The 16,681-nt window shown below is 41.9% G+C and overlaps 1 protein-coding gene across 4 annotated transcripts in view; it reads left to right on the top strand.

The window, feature by feature from the left end:
- Window positions 1–16,681, top strand: part of LOC141131526 (dual oxidase 1-like) — a 212,757-nt gene that overhangs the window by 182,612 nt on the left and 13,464 nt on the right. For all 4 annotated transcript variants that reach the window (XM_073618895.1, XM_073618894.1, XM_073618896.1 and 1 more), the window contains one exon: window positions 14,071–14,226. In XM_073618895.1, the coding sequence (XP_073474996.1) occupies window positions 14,071–14,226 (156 nt within the window). The remainder of the gene's footprint in view (window positions 1–14,070; window positions 14,227–16,681) is intronic.

Raw genomic sequence — 16,681 nt, 5'->3', positions numbered from 1 at the left:
CCACCAAAAGAAATCTCTATTTGTGTGAACAAAATGATAAAAATTTCATTTGGGTACAGCATAGCATGACCGCGCAATTGTCATTAAAACTGCGAGAGCGATGAAAGCTGAAAATTGGTCTGGGAAGGAAGGGGGTAAAAGTGCCCAGTATTGATGTGGTTAATGAGTCCCTAAAAATTAGATACAATGGCTTTGAAATGACAGAGCTCAATTCTTCTAGGATCCGTGGGTGGATGCCATCTGGTCCAAGTGCTTTATCCACCTTTATTCTGTCTAAATATTTCTGGACCATATCCCTTTTGAGTCAGTGTGGATCATTTGGGGCTGTGTCACTACCACTCCCATTATGTACATGAGCTCCCCCATGCTCCTTTGTAAACATAGAGCTGAAAAAAGTATTCAATAAATTCACCTTCTCTTTGTCCCCAGTCATCCACTCTAGATTATTTTAAAAAGGGCCTACATGCTCAGACCTGACCTTTTTACTATTAATATACTTGAAGAATTTTTTGGGGTTTGTCCTACTACAGTGGGGATGGAAAGTATTCAGACCCCTTTAAATTTTTCACTCTTTGTTATATTGCAGCTGTAACGAGCCCCTTGCTCCCTCGGTTCCACTCTCCCGACACTCCTCTGCAGCTATAGAATCAGATTGCAGATCACAACATCTGATGGTTTGGTCATCCGATGCTCCGGGACTAAAACTACAGCTATGTGCCGTTCTAATCCAGTTGTGTAGCTCAGAACAAACACCAGGCAGGCTGTATTTAAGTTCAACCAGGAATCTCTCTTTATTGACAGGAATACAGTCTCTTTTATACAGTGAAAGAGGAGGTGCAGACCTCCTGCTCATATTACTCTAACAATACACCTGTAACCTAATTAACCTAATTAACATGAGCTAGTTTACTAACATGACCTTTTGCCCAGACTTGTGGTCACCGAGCTTCACACAGTACATTATACATTATCATAAGTACAACCACAGGACATTTCCACAATAGCAGGAGCTAATTACAATTAACAATACAAACAGTGTTCTCCCCCCCTCCTCAGGCTAGTCATCAACACTTATAATAGGAGTAGACTGTTCGTCTCCTAGCCAGTTCTGGAGGCTAATGTGATCAGCTCACTCAATTAACATGTTGAGTTCAGAAGCAAACAAACCAATAATAGTCTTTACATATATATCCTGGGAGATATTGGGGATAAATATTACTGTCCCATTTTAAGCAATCCAAGACATACCCTCCAAGTCACCATTTCCCATATGGCATACACAGGGTCCCCAGAGTCTGTGTGTCCTGGGGGACCAGGACCCGAATCCACAATAATACCACCTCAAGAGTCCCCAGGCATACAGCTCACAAAGAGTACCGTTCCCCCAAATGCCAGGGCCCATAATCGGTCGGCAAGAGGCTTGCATTCAGTCCCCTCCAACAGCCTCTATCCCGGGTGAGTCTGTCACAGCAGCCATTTGCTAAAATCATTTAAGTTCATTTTTTTTCCTAGTTAATGTACACACAGCACCCCATATTGACAGAAAAAAACAGAATTGTTGACATTTTTGCAGATTTATTAAAAAAGAAAAACTGAAATTTCACATGGTCCTAAGTATTCAGACCCTTTGCTGTGACACCCATATATTTAACTCAGGTGCTGTCCATTTCTTCTAATCATCCTTGTAATGGTTCTACACCTTCATTTGAGTCCAGCTGTGTTTGATTATACTGATTGGACTTGATTAGGAAAGCCACACACCTGCCTATATAAGACCTTACAGCTCACAGTGCATATCAGAGCAAATGAAAATCATGAGGTCAAAGAAACTGCCTAAAGAGCTCAGAGACAGAATTGTGCAAGGCACAGATCTGGCCAAGGTTACAAAAAAATTTCTGCTGCACTTAAGGTTCCTAACAGCACAGTGGCCTCCATAATCCTTAAATGGAAGACATTTGGGACGACCAGAACCCTTCCTAGAGCTGGCCGTCCGGCCAAACTGAGCTATCGGGGGAGAAGAGCCTTGGTGAGAGAGGTAAAGAAGAACCCAAAGATCACTGTGGCTGAACTCCAGAGATGCAGTCGGGAGATGGGAGAAAGTTGTAGAAAGTCAACTATCACTGCAGCCCTCCACCAGTCAGGGCTTTATGGCAAAGTGGCTCGACGGAAGCCTCTCCTCAGTGCAAGACACATGAAAGCTGCATGAAGTTTGCTAAAAAACACCTGAAGGACTCCAAGATGGTGAGAAATAAGATTATCTGGTCTGATGAGACCAAGATAGAATTTTTTGGCCTTAATTCTAAGCAGTATGTGTGGAGAAAACCAGGCACTGCTCATCACCTGTCCAATACAGTCCCAACAGTGAAGCATGGTGGTGGCAGCATTATGATGTGGGGGTGTTTTTCAGCTGCAGGGACAGGACGACTGGTTGCAATCGAAGGAAAAATGAATGCGGCCAAGTGCAGGGATATCCTGGACGAAAACCTTCTCCAGAGTGCTCAGGATCTCAGACTGGGTCGAAGGTTTACCTTCCAACAAACCTAAGCACACAGCTAAAATAACGAAGGAGTGGCTTCACAGCAACTCTGTGACTGTTCTTGAATGGCCCAGCCAGAGCCCTGACTTAAACCCAACTGAGCATCTCTGGAGAGACCTAAAAATGGCTGTCCACCATCGTTTACCATCCAACCTGACAGAACTGGAAAGGATCTGCAAGGAGGAATGGCAGAGGATTCCCAAATCCAGGTGTGAAAAACTTGTTGCATCTTTCTCAAAAAGATCAAAAGGGTGCTTCTACTAAATGCTGAGCAAAGGGTCTGAATACTTAGGACCATGTGATATTTCAGTTTTTATTTTTTAATAAATCTGCAAAAATGTCAACAATTCTGCGTTTTTCTGTCAATATGGGGTGCTGTGTGTACATTAAGGAGGAAAAAAATGAACTTAAATGATTTTAGCAAATGGCTGCAATATAACAAAGAGTGAAAAATTTAAGGAGGTCTGAATACTTCCCATCCCCACTGTATCTTTTGCAATTTGTCGTTCGTTTTGAGTTTTTGCGTCTTTGATTTCTTTTTACATAGCAATTGATCGGTCATGCAACACTGTGCCCAAATTTAATTAATATTTTTTTTTCACACAAATAGAGTCTTTTGGTGGTATTTGATCACCACTGGCTTTTTTATTATATAAATGAAAGACAGATTTTGAAAAAAAATTCTTCATACATTTTGGCCAAAATGTAGTCTGCTACATGTCTTTGTTAAAAAAAAAAATATCTCAATAAGTTTATATTATTTGGTTTGTGTGAAAGTTATAGCGTCTACAATCTATGTTATATGTACTGGAACTTATGCAGCTTTTAAGCCTATCACATTTCTAGTGTGACTGCTATAGTGTGGCAAGCAATCAGGGACTGGCGCTAACTTACACTGGCTGGGAGAACCCCTAACTGACTAAATGACACTATCTGACTTTACTAGTGAAACTAATAGAGTGATCAGTCATAATACTGTACACTGTCACTGTACTAATAACACTGGTTGGGTGACAGGCATGATCAGGAGGGCAATCAAGGGGTTAACTGTGTGTCTAACAAGTGTATGTGTGCTTCTTTAACTTAAAGTGTGGCTGGATTGCATCCTGATCTCACCTCTGAACGGTAAGAACATTAGGAAGCAGAACCAGCCAGATCTGGGTTGTGTGTTTACTAACACACACACATCTCTGTGCTGTGGTTGGCCACAGCCATCAGCAGGTTCACAGCCAAAATCATTGGCTGCAAGATTGCTGACAAACTCATGCTGTGTCCAACCACAGCACCGACAGCAGGGCGAAAAAGCACGTGTGCCTGTATACCAGGAAGTTCCCCAGCGATGTACAGAATTCTGCCAGTAACATTTTATGTTCTATAGTGACAATGCTCACTCCCTGTACTGTATTTATGGATGAGTAGTGGTGTTTCTCTTATAACAAAGAGGAGTGGCGTTCTGTAGTCCAGAGATAGCTGGGAACAATGCTAACTGATAAGTCAGCGAAGGCAAAGAGCCCAGGAAATTATCAGCTAACAAGTTAGCTGTCAGAATCAATAGGTATTTTATACACTTATTAAGCAGGTATGACAAAACAAAATATATATAATTGTTTTTTTACACTATTCAGTTTCTGATGGCAAACAATTCATCCAGTACTTTGTCCCATCTTTCTTCTCTGTAACACTAGCTTTGATGTTGAATAGGTCGCTCCCCCCCCACCCTTGGCTGGTGACCTACTGACAACAAAGCTGACAAGGAAATGGCTACTTTGATAGCAAGCCCCATGTCTCTGGCTCTCAGCACTTGCCCGAGGCGGGCAAGAGGAATGCAGATGAAGATGAGCAATGTCCTATGTTACAGGTAGGGTTGCCACCTCATCCCTTTAAACCCAAACACATGTGAATTACACAGGTTCTGAGGCTAATTCAATGCAGATAAGGCACCAAGTGAGTTTCATTACCACCTTAATCAGCCACAGAACCTGTGTAATTCATATGTGTTTGGTTTTAAATGAATGAGGTGGCAACCCTTGTTACAGGGCATCTAGGAAGATGAGCCTAAATAAAAAAGTGATAATTTTTCTTTAAATATTTAATTTAATAGACCATAAAGGAGTGAATAAGAAAAAAAATAATTGTTAGAGTTAACAAATACTTTAATTAAAATGTTTATTTCCAAATAAAATTGAGTATTTATCATTCACTGACTGTTTCTAAGAAGCAGGATAATATCTGTGCTGACAGTTAAAAGTCCAAGTTTTACATCTTCTTGGCCTGGTTTACACACACCTAAAAACAATAGGCTAAAACACAGTGTACACAACATTTGTTTGCTGTTCAGAAAACATTTTCAGCAAGCTTCATGGGGGTTTCTTGAGCCCTTGAATGCACTTCAACTCCAGCGTGGGAGTATTAAACTTTAAAGTGTACGTACAGTATATCCTAACAATAAACAAAAAAATGATGGCAGCTTAACAGTCCTTAGATGAAGTGGTTCAATGAGCTTTCTCTTTGGGCTTTTATTTTATATTTCTATTTCTATTGTGATTGGTTTTCTATGTAGAAATGTGACTAATTTTGCACTCTCTAGCTTTAGTAAATAAACCCCTTTATGTCTACATTCATTTCTCCATTGTAGTATCTATGAATGCAGATATGGATGTCACAGAGTCTGGACCTCAAGTTGTATGCTCTTGTTCATCTCCATTACTTGGTTTTATGAATTAATGAGTAGTTTATAGAATAAAGATAGCATTGTTTGTGCTTTATTTTAAGTTCAAAGAAAGTCATAAAGACCCTGAGTTTTTGGCAGGATCAACAGGTATTTTCTGTACTTGGCGAAAATGTTCTTGGCCTGAAAGTCAAAACAAACACAGCCACCACATCTCAGAGTAGTTAAAGGTGAAGTCCAACCTTAAAAAATTACATAATACATAATTTTGCAGGAAAAAAATGTCTATTTGTTATATTTTTGCATAGGAGCCTGCAAAGCATTGCACTCGGTGGATCGCAGGTGCAATACCAGGGCTCCTGCAGACTCTTTTTTTCAGCTCCCTGCCTACAGAGGTAGGGTCGTGTTCTCTTTTCTATTGTGTCACTGGAGCTGCAAATGGTGGAAAAATTCCCCAGTGGAGATGCAGACAGCAATAGTAATTTGATGGAGGTTTAAATGATTTCCCGTTTCAACTGAAATTGTTTAACTACTCCCAGGGCTTCAAGTAAATTGTTCTGAGCTAACTGAAACCTCTTGGCCAGTGTCAAAATTTAAATTGCATGTGGCCTCAGTCTTTTCTGGAGGGATGATTGAAGCTCAGAAAATCACATGATCATGCTTCACGAATGCATAGATTTACTTTGCCCTAATTTTGTGTTAGCAAATCAGGCCTAAAAATCCAATTTATCAATGTTTAATATAATAAAGTAATATTGTTTTTCTTGGGGTAAAACTAGGCTTTACGTTTGGCAATATTTTCCTGCAAATTGAGTTGTTTTCTATGCATCTTATAGGCAAAAGTGTATAGAAAATTTTTAAAAAGTTTTTTTTTTTTTTTGACCGGTGCAAAACAAAAAATATCTCCCTTACTCTGCACTTCAAGAGGGAAAAAAAACTTTCAAAGTGCAGAGCAGCTGCAGTATAACTCAAAATATACCCTCAATAAAATAAAAATATAGATTACAGCTCTACAAAATAATCAATAGAATGTGCAAAATCGGTGCAAATTAATCCATAAATACCATAAAATAAACCAAGTGAAATTAATTAGATTAATAATTAATACATATAATGAAAACAATATTGTGACATGCTTATAATAAAATCCTTGTGATATGACACAAATGAAATTCATTAAACACAGTTCAGAAGATAAACTTATACTGTACAGTGCCTTGCAAAGTATTCACCCCCCTTGGCCTTTTACCTATTTTGTTACATTACAGTCTTTAGTTCTATGTTTTTTTAATCTGAATTATATGTGATGGTGTGACAGACCTAGCCGGGAGAGAGACTTTTGGAGGGGACTGAATGCTAGCCTCTTGCCGATCGATCGTGGGCCCTGGCATTTGGGGGAACGGTGCTCTTTGTGAGCTGTATGCCTGGGGACCCTTGAGGTGGTATTACTGTGGATTCGGGTCCTGGTCCCCCAGGACACACAGACTCTGGGGATCCTGGATTTGCCATATTAGAAATAGTGGCTGATTCATGATGCTGGGACAAATACTGTTATGTCAATTCCAGCCACCTGTCTGTCTGTTGCCTGCTAGAATGTGTATTGTAAATAAGTCTCTAGTATGGGATCTAAGAGTCATTAGATCCCCATTGTTGTTTGTGTTAATTAACTCTGCTATTGTGATAATGTTGATTGGGTTTTCTGAGCTACAAGACGGCCAGTCTGGCCTGAAAGTCATGTCTGAGTCATCTAGGCTGTCTAAAGGGATTAGTTAATTAGCCCATGTTAATTAGGTTTCGGGTGTATTGTTAGAGTAATATGAGCAGGAGGTATGCACCTCCTCTTTTACTGTATAAAAGAGACTGTATTCCTGTCAATAAAAGAGAGATTCCTGGTTGAACTTACATACAGCCTGCCTGGTGTTTGTTCTGAGCTACACAGAACTACTAGAACTACAGCACATAGCTGTAGTTCTAGTCCTGGAGCATCGGATGACCAAACCATCAGATGTTGCGATCTGCAGTCTGATTCTATAGCCACAGAGGAGTATCGGGAGAGTGGAATCGAGCAAAAAGGGGCTGATTACATTGGTTGGCAGCGGTGGGATTTGCTCTCCAGTTACTGGGACACTCCAAACCAGCCTGCAGGAGAGCCACGCTGAAAGACTTACTTGAGAGCCGTGGGGGGAATGGTGGGATCGTGCTTCCTTGCCGTGAACACATCAAAACCATCACCTGGATCCAAGGCCCAGATAGCAGGAGAGGAGAGGTACAGATACCAGCCACCATGGAAGAGGAATTCAGAAGGAGGTTGCGAGAGATGCAGATACAGCACAGAGGACCAGTATCAGAGCTGGTCCTGCTAGGATGGTTTGATTCTATCCGCTGCAAACTCTTGAAGGAATCGCTAGCCCGTGAGCAGCGATACCAGGGAAAAGTCCTCCCCTCCATCCATGTAAGGTACTGGTCACAGTATGAAGTGCGAATGCTGTTATTGGGGGAACAGCCGAACCAGGAGTGGACAGCCCAGTTAAGCAGGCTGATCCGGGCAGAAATGCGGTTGGAGGAGAGCTACAGAGCCCTCCGGTGGTATGTAGCCCAAGTGTGCCCGTGGACAGTGGATGACAGCCCCACAGAAGGCTTTGACTACGATGGCCTGGGATTGTTATACTGGAGGCTGTCCGGGGACCCTGACTTTGGGGGTGATCGGGAGTGGCGTTTGGAGGAAAAAATGGAGCACAGAGAGCGAAGACTGAATGTGTCGGAAGTGCACTGGGCACAGGAAGATTTGGAGTTTCTGGCCGTTCAGGAATGGGAGCTTGAGATGGCCTACAGACAGCTGCTTGACTCCGCTCAGCAGCAGGGTGGGGCTCCCTTTGCCTGGGACTATCAGGAAATACCAGTTGACAACTCTGAAATCCTGGCTGAAGAGTTGACAATGTGGCAGATTAACAGTGTGCTTTGCCAACCTGCCCCCGCAGCTATGGAGGCAGAGGTCTTATGGCGGATGCAGCAAGTGCTGACTGACCTTGATGATCCTGTTTCTGCATGGGATGATCCTGGATGGAGGAATGTGCCTGTCCAGCAGCATGCCAGAGAATCGGCAGTGGAAAATCTGAAGATTGCCGTCCCCAAACCTGAAGTGCTGACAACAGGGCAGAGCTCTGCTAACCTCTGCCCAGCACTGATAGCATCTTCTGGGTTCCACGGAGAGGAGATGGTGAACCTTTATCCCCAGACACCAGTTGCAGAGACAGGGGATTTGATAGACTTTTCTGCTGAGGAAGAACAACCTGGTGAGCCTCCAGCAGAAGAAGAGCTGTTATTAGGGCCAAACTTCACTGTGCTCTGCCCAGCACTGATAGCATCTTCTGGGTTCCATGGAAAGGAGATGGTGAACCTTTATCCCCAGACACCAGTTGCAGAGACAGGGGATTTGATAGACTTTTCTGCTGAGGAAGAACAACCTGGTGAGCCTCCAGCAGAAGAAGAGCTGTTATCAGGACCAAACTTCACTGTGCTCTGCCCTACACCTGCGGCGGTTCCAGAGGCTCGGGGTGAGAAGGAGGTGGTCACTTCCCAGCAGCAGATCAGGATACAGGGGGAGAAGGGAGAGGAGGTGTTCATCGTCTCTCCCCAACAGTTGGCCAGGGTGGAGGAAATGGTCTTTCCTCCCCAGCAAAGATCCGTGCACCTGGGAGACGGTACCATAGACATATCGTCCCAGCATCCAGATGAGTGAATGGAAAAGGAAGCAGTTGGCTCACCTCCCCAATGGCAGCTACACAGTTTGGGAGTGGAGGAAGCCAGCCTCCTGCCCCAACAGTTAGCCGGAGCAGATGGTGTGGGGTTTCCAGCAGAAGGGCTGGCAACAGGGCCGAGTACTGCTGGACTTTGCCCTCAACTAACAGAGGATGGATTTCCTGTGAAGGTGGATGGGACTTCAGTCTCCACCTGTATACCCCAGGGATGCTGGGCAGTCGGCCCATATCCCCAACAGCATGACAGAGTGAGCCCAGACACCCTGTCTTCTCTCCAGCGGCAGAAAGGACTCCAGGGAAAAGGGCCAGTCCAGGCCTCTCCCCAGCGGCAGATATGTTCTCTGAGAGAGGCAGAGGTTGGCTGGGTGAGTAATGCTTTGTTTTGAACAATTTGTTTGGGGTACTGTGTGGGTACAGGCATTAGAGGACTGGAACTACTGACTAACTTCGGAGTCAACCCGTCTGGGGTCTCCTCCTGTGTTAGTCTCCTGCCGAAAGGGGAGAAATGTGACAGACCTAGCCGGGAGAGAGACTTTTGGAGGGGACTGAATGCTAGCCTCTTGCCATCGATTGTGGACCCTGGCATTTGGGGGAACGGTGCTCTTTGTGAGCTGTATGCCTGGGGACCCTTGAGGTGGTATTACTGTGGATTCGGGTCCTGGTCCCCCAGGACACACAGACTCTGGGGATCCTGGATTTGCCATATTAGAAATAGTGGCTGATTCATAATGCTGGGACAAATACTGTTATGTCAATTCCAGCCACCTGTCTGTCTGTTGCCTGCTAGAATGTGTATTGTAAATAAGTCTCTAGTATGGGATCTAAGAGTCATTAGATCCCCATTGTTGTTTGTGTTAATTAACTCTGCTATTGTGATAATGTTGATTGGGTTTTCTGAGCTTCAAGACGGCCAGTCTGGCCTAAAGGTCATGTCTGAGTCATCTAGGCTGTCTAAAGGGATTAGTTAATTAGCCCATGTTAATTAGGTTAATTAGGTTATGGGTGTATTGTTAGAGTAATATGAGCAGGAGGTCTGCACCTCCTCTTTTACTGTATAAAAGAGACTGTATTCCTGTCAATAAAAGAGAGATTCTTGGTTGAACTTACATACAGCCTGCCTGGTGTTTGTTCTGAGCTACACAACTGGATTAGAACGGCACATAGCTGTAGTTCTAGTCCCGGAGCATCGGATAACCGAACCATCAGATGTTGCGATCTGCAATCTGATTCTATAGCTGCAGAGGAGTGTCGGGAGAGTGGAACCGAGCGAGCAGGAGCTCGTTACAGATGGATCAGAAGACAATAGTCTAAGTTGGTGAAGGAAAATTAGAATAAAATATACATAAAACAATTTTTCAGAAATAACAAACTGATATGTGGCATGTGCGTATGTATTTGCCCCCTTTGTTATGAAGCCCATAAAAAGCTCTGGTGCCACCAATTACCTTCAGAAGTCACGTAATTAGTGAAATGATGTCAACCTGTGTGCAATCTAAGTGTCACATGATTTGTGAGGAAATATACACACCTTTTTGAAAGGCCCCAGAGGCTGCAACACCTAAGCAAGAGGCATCACTAACCAAACATTGCCATGAAGACCAAGGAACTCCCCAAATAAGTAAGGGACAATGTTGTTGAGAAGTACAAGTCAGGATTAGGTTATAAAAAAATATCCAAATCTTTGATGATGCCTAGGAGCACCATCAAATCTATCATAACCAAATGGAAAGAACATGGCACAACAGCAAACCTGCACTCCAAAACTCATGGACCGGGCAAGGAGGGCAATTAATCAGAGAGGCAGCACAGAGACCTAAGGTAACCCTGGAGGAGCTGCAGAGTTCCACAGCAGAGACTGGAGTATCTGTACATAGGACGACAATAAGCCGCATGCTCCATAGAGTTGGGTTTTATGGCAGAGTGGCCAGAAGAAAGTCATTACTTTCAGCAAAAAACAAAATGGCACATTTTGAGTTTGCGAAAAGGCATGTGGGAGACTCCCAAAATGTATGGAGGAAGGTGCTCTGGTCTGATGGGACTAAAATGTAACTTTTTGGCCATCAAAGAAAATGCTATGTCTGGCGCAAACCCAACACATCACATCACCCAAAGAACACCATGCCCACAGTGAAACATGGTGTTGCAGCATCATGCTGTGGGGATGTTTTTCAGCAGTCGGGACTGGGAAACTGGTCTGGGTTGAGGGAAAGATGGATGGTGCTAAATACAGGAATAGTATTGAGCAAAACCTGTACCACCCTGTGTGTGATTTGAGGCTAGGAAGGAGGTTCACATTCCAGCAAGACAATGACCCCATACACACTGCTAAAGCAACACTTGAGTGGTTTAAGGGGAAACATGTAAATGTGTTGGATGGGCCTAGTCAAAGCCCAGACCTCAATCCAATAGAAAATCTGTGGTCAGGCTTAAAGATTGCGGTTCACAAGTGCAAACCATCCAACTTGAAGGAGCTGGAGCAGTTTTGCAAGGAGGAATTGGCAAAAATCCCAGTGGTAACATGTGGCAAGCTCATAGAGACTTATCCAAAGTGACTTGGAGCTGTGATACCCGCAAAAGGTGGCTCTACAAAGTATTCACTTTTGGGGGGGGGGGTAAATAGTTATGCACATTGACTTTTTCTGTTATTTTGTCCTATTTGTTGTTTGCTTCACAATAAAAAAAAAAAAAAAACGTGGACATGTTCTGTAAATTAAATGATGCAAATTCTCAAACAATCCATGTTAATTCTAGGTTGTGAGGCAACAAAACATGAAAAATGCCAAGGGGGTGAATACTTTTGCAAGGCACTGTATATCAAAATAGCTCAAGCATAGTGTCTTCTTGTGTTAATATAATTTGTGGGTCAGCAACCTGTAGATCGTGGACAGGTGACTGGTAGATCGCGGTCTGGGTTTGCTGACCCACCATTCCAGAGCATCAAAGTGCAATGCAGAGGAACTATTTGTAAATTTGGAGCTGTAGTAAAGATCAAGAGCCCCATAAGCTGATGTCTCCTCTGTAGTGTCGGCTCCTGTCCCATGTGGAGTGATATCAACTGGACTCCAGAGTGGTGCCAGCAGCAGAAAGAGGTCTTCAGGTTAACATCTTTAGGTGAAGCAATACACTGGGCGTAACAGTATAGGGCTGCTTTAACACTGATGTGCTGTGGTTTACCCACACCGCAGGTGCAGTGAAGTGTACCTTCAGCTTTTCTGCTGTTTTTTTGTGCTTAGCCATAGGCTTCTATTTTATCTTGCAGATTTGGTGCATTTTCTGAAAGCGCACCAAATATTCCAACCAAAACTGTGACTCAACTTCAGAGTTTTACCACCCCCCAACTTTACGTGTGAATGAGCCCTAAGGGTGCTGCTGCTGAATGCAACTAAGGGCTCCTTTACAAGTGAAGCAGGCACTGCTGCTCACCTGAAAAGCGATCTGAGTGCATTTGACAGGTGGAGAGGAAGCAATATGTTGCCTCCTCACCACCTGATTTAAACCCATGATTGCCATGAAATGCACGCGATTGTGACAGTGTAGTACGGCAATTAGAGGTTTAAATCAGGTGTGAGGAGGCGACACGGGTCGACACTGTGCCCGGTGATCTTTGACTTCTCCCATGTTGTTCAGGTAGATCTCCACCTCTTTAACCGCTTGCCGACCAGCACACGCTGATTTATGTTGGCAGAATGGCACTGGTGGGCAAAAGGGCGTACAGGTATGTCCCCTTTAAGAAGTGGTGCTGCAAGCATGCGCTCCGCGGTCTCTGTGACCGTGACTATGGGTCCCACGGACTCGTTGTCCACCGGGTGCCCGTGATCGTGTCACGGAGAGGTAGAACGAGGAGATGTAAAAGCATTTCCCCGTTCTGCCTAGTGACAGGACAGAGATCACTGCTCTCTCTCCATAAATCTATCCCCTATTTTGTAGACGCTATAACTTTTGCGAAAACCAATCAATATACTCTTATTGCGATTTTTTTTTTACCAAAAATATGTAGAAGAATACATATTGGCCTAAACCGAGGAAAAAAATAGTTTTTTTATATATTTTTAGAGGATATTTATTATAGCAAAAAGTTAAAAATAATGCGTTTTTTTCAAAATTGACGCTCTTTTTTTGTTTCTCAAATACCACCAAAAGAAAGCTCTATTTGTGGGAAAAAAAGCACATCAATTTTGTATGGGTACAACATCGCACAACCGTGCAATTGTCAGTTAAAGCGACGCAGTGCCGAATCGCAAAAGTGCTCTGATCAGGAAGCGGTTAAGGTTAACCCCTGATATAAGTGTTCACTGTGTGCTTCAGTGGACACCACCCAAAAGACAGCAGCTCACCAGATAGACTGTATTTCTAAAAATATGTAGCTCTTACCAAGCTGAAAAGTCCATATCACAGTTTAAAGCAATTTGTCCCGATACACAGCGTACCTCCACAACTAGAAGTGAGACAAGCTAAAAATCCTAGACAAAGAGTTGTATATGGAGAACCAACAATGGTATATCTTGTGAAAGAAAAGACTTTATTATTGCAAAGTTTTAAATTTATTTTTTTATTTTATTGAGGATATTATTTGAGTTATAGTGCACCTAGCTGCTCTGCACTTTGAACGTTTTTGTCACTCTTGAAGCTGCCAAACAAGGGAGATATTTTTTGTTTTGTACTCGTCAAAAATCGCAAAGAAAATTCTATGTCATTTCTATGCCATTAATTTGCATAGAAAACAGTTACTTTTGCAGGGAAATATTTCAAAACTTAAAGCCTAGTTTTCCCCCACAAAAAAAACAATGTATTCCTTTGTTATCTTAAACATTGACAAATTGGATTTTAGGCCTGATTTGCTAACACAAAAATGAGGCAAAGTAAACCTAGGCAGGGAGAAGCCAGGAGTGTCGATGGGGGACCTGAAAAGAGGAGGATCAGGGCTGCTCTGTGCAAAACCATTACACAGAGCAGGTACCGGTAAGTATAACATGATTTTTTTTTTTTTAATGTGTCTTTAGAACTACTTTAATAACTTATTTTCATAACCTAATTGTCAAAGGCATTCATGTGAAAGTATTTATGAAAAAATAATTGATTAAAAATGTTTTAAAACACTTTTTCTTCAGATATATTTTATATGGATCACCCGTACACAGCGACATTTCGAGTGGCTAACAGACATAATAAGAGAAGTAGAAGAGAACGATGAACATAACTTAGTGTCTGTTCACATCTACATCACTCAGTTTGCTGAAAAGTTTGACCTTCGTACCACCATGCTGGTAAGAAAACACGTTGGCCTGATCAAGTGACATTTTCATATGTGTGTGACAATCTCATGTCTATGGGTTCCACTGACACTGCCATCTGGGTTCTTTATAGGAAAACAATGTTTTGTACAGGCTGGAAAACCTTCTCTGATCACTAAATCACCACTCTGAAATAATAATAACAATATTTTTATAGCGTTTTCTCCCGGGGGGGAGAGGGTGTTATACTGAAAACAAATAGCAGTGAGTTCCATATTGTGGGTGTTGCATGATACAATGTTTAAAATCCAAAGGATTTTAAGATTATTGTGGGCATGTGCGATTTTCCATTTTAGCCTGTGTAGGGAAGGAAGAATCAGGGTGATGTTGCAGTGACTGGGTAGGTGGGTTAGTAGTAGTAGGCTGCTGCATACTCTACCAGTTGCAAACAATGTGGTTCCTAGTATAAAAAGATGCAGTCATCAAGTCTGGATGAAAGCACAGACACATTTTGGCATTTCCTCTGCTGGAATCTGCTGGAAATGTTTGATTCTTGTAATATTCCTGAGATAGTGGAAGGAGCAGCTGATGCCAGCTAATACCTGATGTTTAAAAGAAAGGTTATAGTTTAGAGCCATGCTCATAGATGAGTGAAATCTATCCACAAGGCCTACTGATTAAGTGCTCTGTAGCATGAAATGTGCCAGGGCACTAGCTGATACCTATTGTTACCTTCATTAATATCTTAAAAAATCCTCCAACTGTGTAACACATCTTTATGAATCATTTTTACAGTAAACCATATATATATATATATATATATATATATATATATATATATATATATATATATATATATATATATATTTTTTAATAAGAGTTATGTGGTAGATGTAGCCTCCCTGACGTTATTCCTGAGTGTGGCTCAGGGTTAAATTTCAGCCACACTCGGGATTACATCTCAGGATCCTGGTGCAGGGTACTTACCTTGTCCCCAGGATCCTGCAATGTCCCCCCGCGCTGTCTGCGGGCTCCGTCCTCTGCCCGAAGCCTCTCTGTGCCGGGCTCCGTTCTCTGCGAGCGTCGCGACGCACGGGGGCGGAGCCTGGTGGCAAATTAAAAAAAATGTAAATATAATAACACATACTGTACTGTAATCTTACGGATTACAGTACTGTATGAAATCATTTCACTTCCCTTTTGTCCCCAATGCTTTGACCCATGCCCTGCATGCAGTTTTATATGATATATACTGTTCTTTCTGCCTGGAAACTTGAGATTGTCCATAGCAACCAAAAAGTGTCCCTTTACGTCAAAAGTGGCTTTAGACCAGCTAGAAAACAGCGATAGTAAATTAGAACACTTGCAGAATTGAGCGATAGTGAATCGTGGGGAAATGTATTTTATTTTTATTATTATATTATTTTTTTTTAATTATTTATATTTATTTATTATATTATAATTTATGATTTTGTGTTTCCAACTTCATCATACCCGGGATATCTTCTAGACTCTTGGTGGACAGATTTAATTGTGTTTTTGTTAAGAATTACAGGCCTACAATATAAAACGCCAAATTTCTATGCAAAATAATTGTACCGCTTTGAGACGCAAAAATCTGAAATAATCATACCGCCAGGGAGGTTAATAGGGGTGGCAAGTTGAAATATAAATGTGCTTATCTCACATATCCTGCTATTTTAGGTGTAGAATTTTGGTGGGAGGGATCTGAAGAGAAGATCCCATTAAACAAGGAGTTTTTTTCATGTTATGTCTATGAATCTGTGATGAGTCAAAAAGATGTTTAATACTTACTGCTGAACTGCCGTGCAACTATTTTACTCCTGTCAAGATTGTGTAAAAGAAAAATAACAGACATGTACTTACAAGTCATTTTACTGCAATTTTACCTTAGAAAACTAGCATTACTCTTACATCTTTCCAGAACACCATTCTCTAAAACCATTTGAGACGATGAATAAATATGGAGTAAAAAGAGCTCTTGATATAATATAACTAATTAAGTGGCATAGAACTGCTAATGCAAGTTGATTTAAAAAAAAATTATAGTATTTTAAACAAAATGAGCACGTAATGCTCCTCTACCAACATCATTCTTTATTCAGGCTTCAATAATTTACTTCACAGATCATACACAGTGAAGAATAATATATTGGTAAAGTAATCCTCAAATGACTTTTGTATTTTTTCCAAAATAAATGGCTTAAGGAGAGAAAAAAATGTTGTAGCTGTACTTTAATATGAGGGTCCATGCACACTGGCTTAAAAATTGCTGCATACCGGAATCTTTTCATGACCAGAGCCAAGTTCATGTTTTTGGCTGCATTTTCTACAGAGGAATAGTTACTTCCCAGTATACAGTATTAGCCATTTTTGTAAAACCCTTATGGACCAGATCAATTTTTACATTTTCATGGGCATATTTATTTGGCAATAACTTTACTATGACTTTAAACAGTGTGTTTGG

Source organism: Aquarana catesbeiana, linkage group LG03 (genome assembly GCF_042186555.1).
Source record: "Aquarana catesbeiana isolate 2022-GZ linkage group LG03, ASM4218655v1, whole genome shotgun sequence".
NCBI lineage: Eukaryota > Metazoa > Chordata > Amphibia > Anura > Ranidae > Aquarana > Aquarana catesbeiana.
The sequence above is the reverse complement of the archived record's forward strand: the minus strand, read 5'-3'. Positions and strand labels throughout refer to the sequence as shown.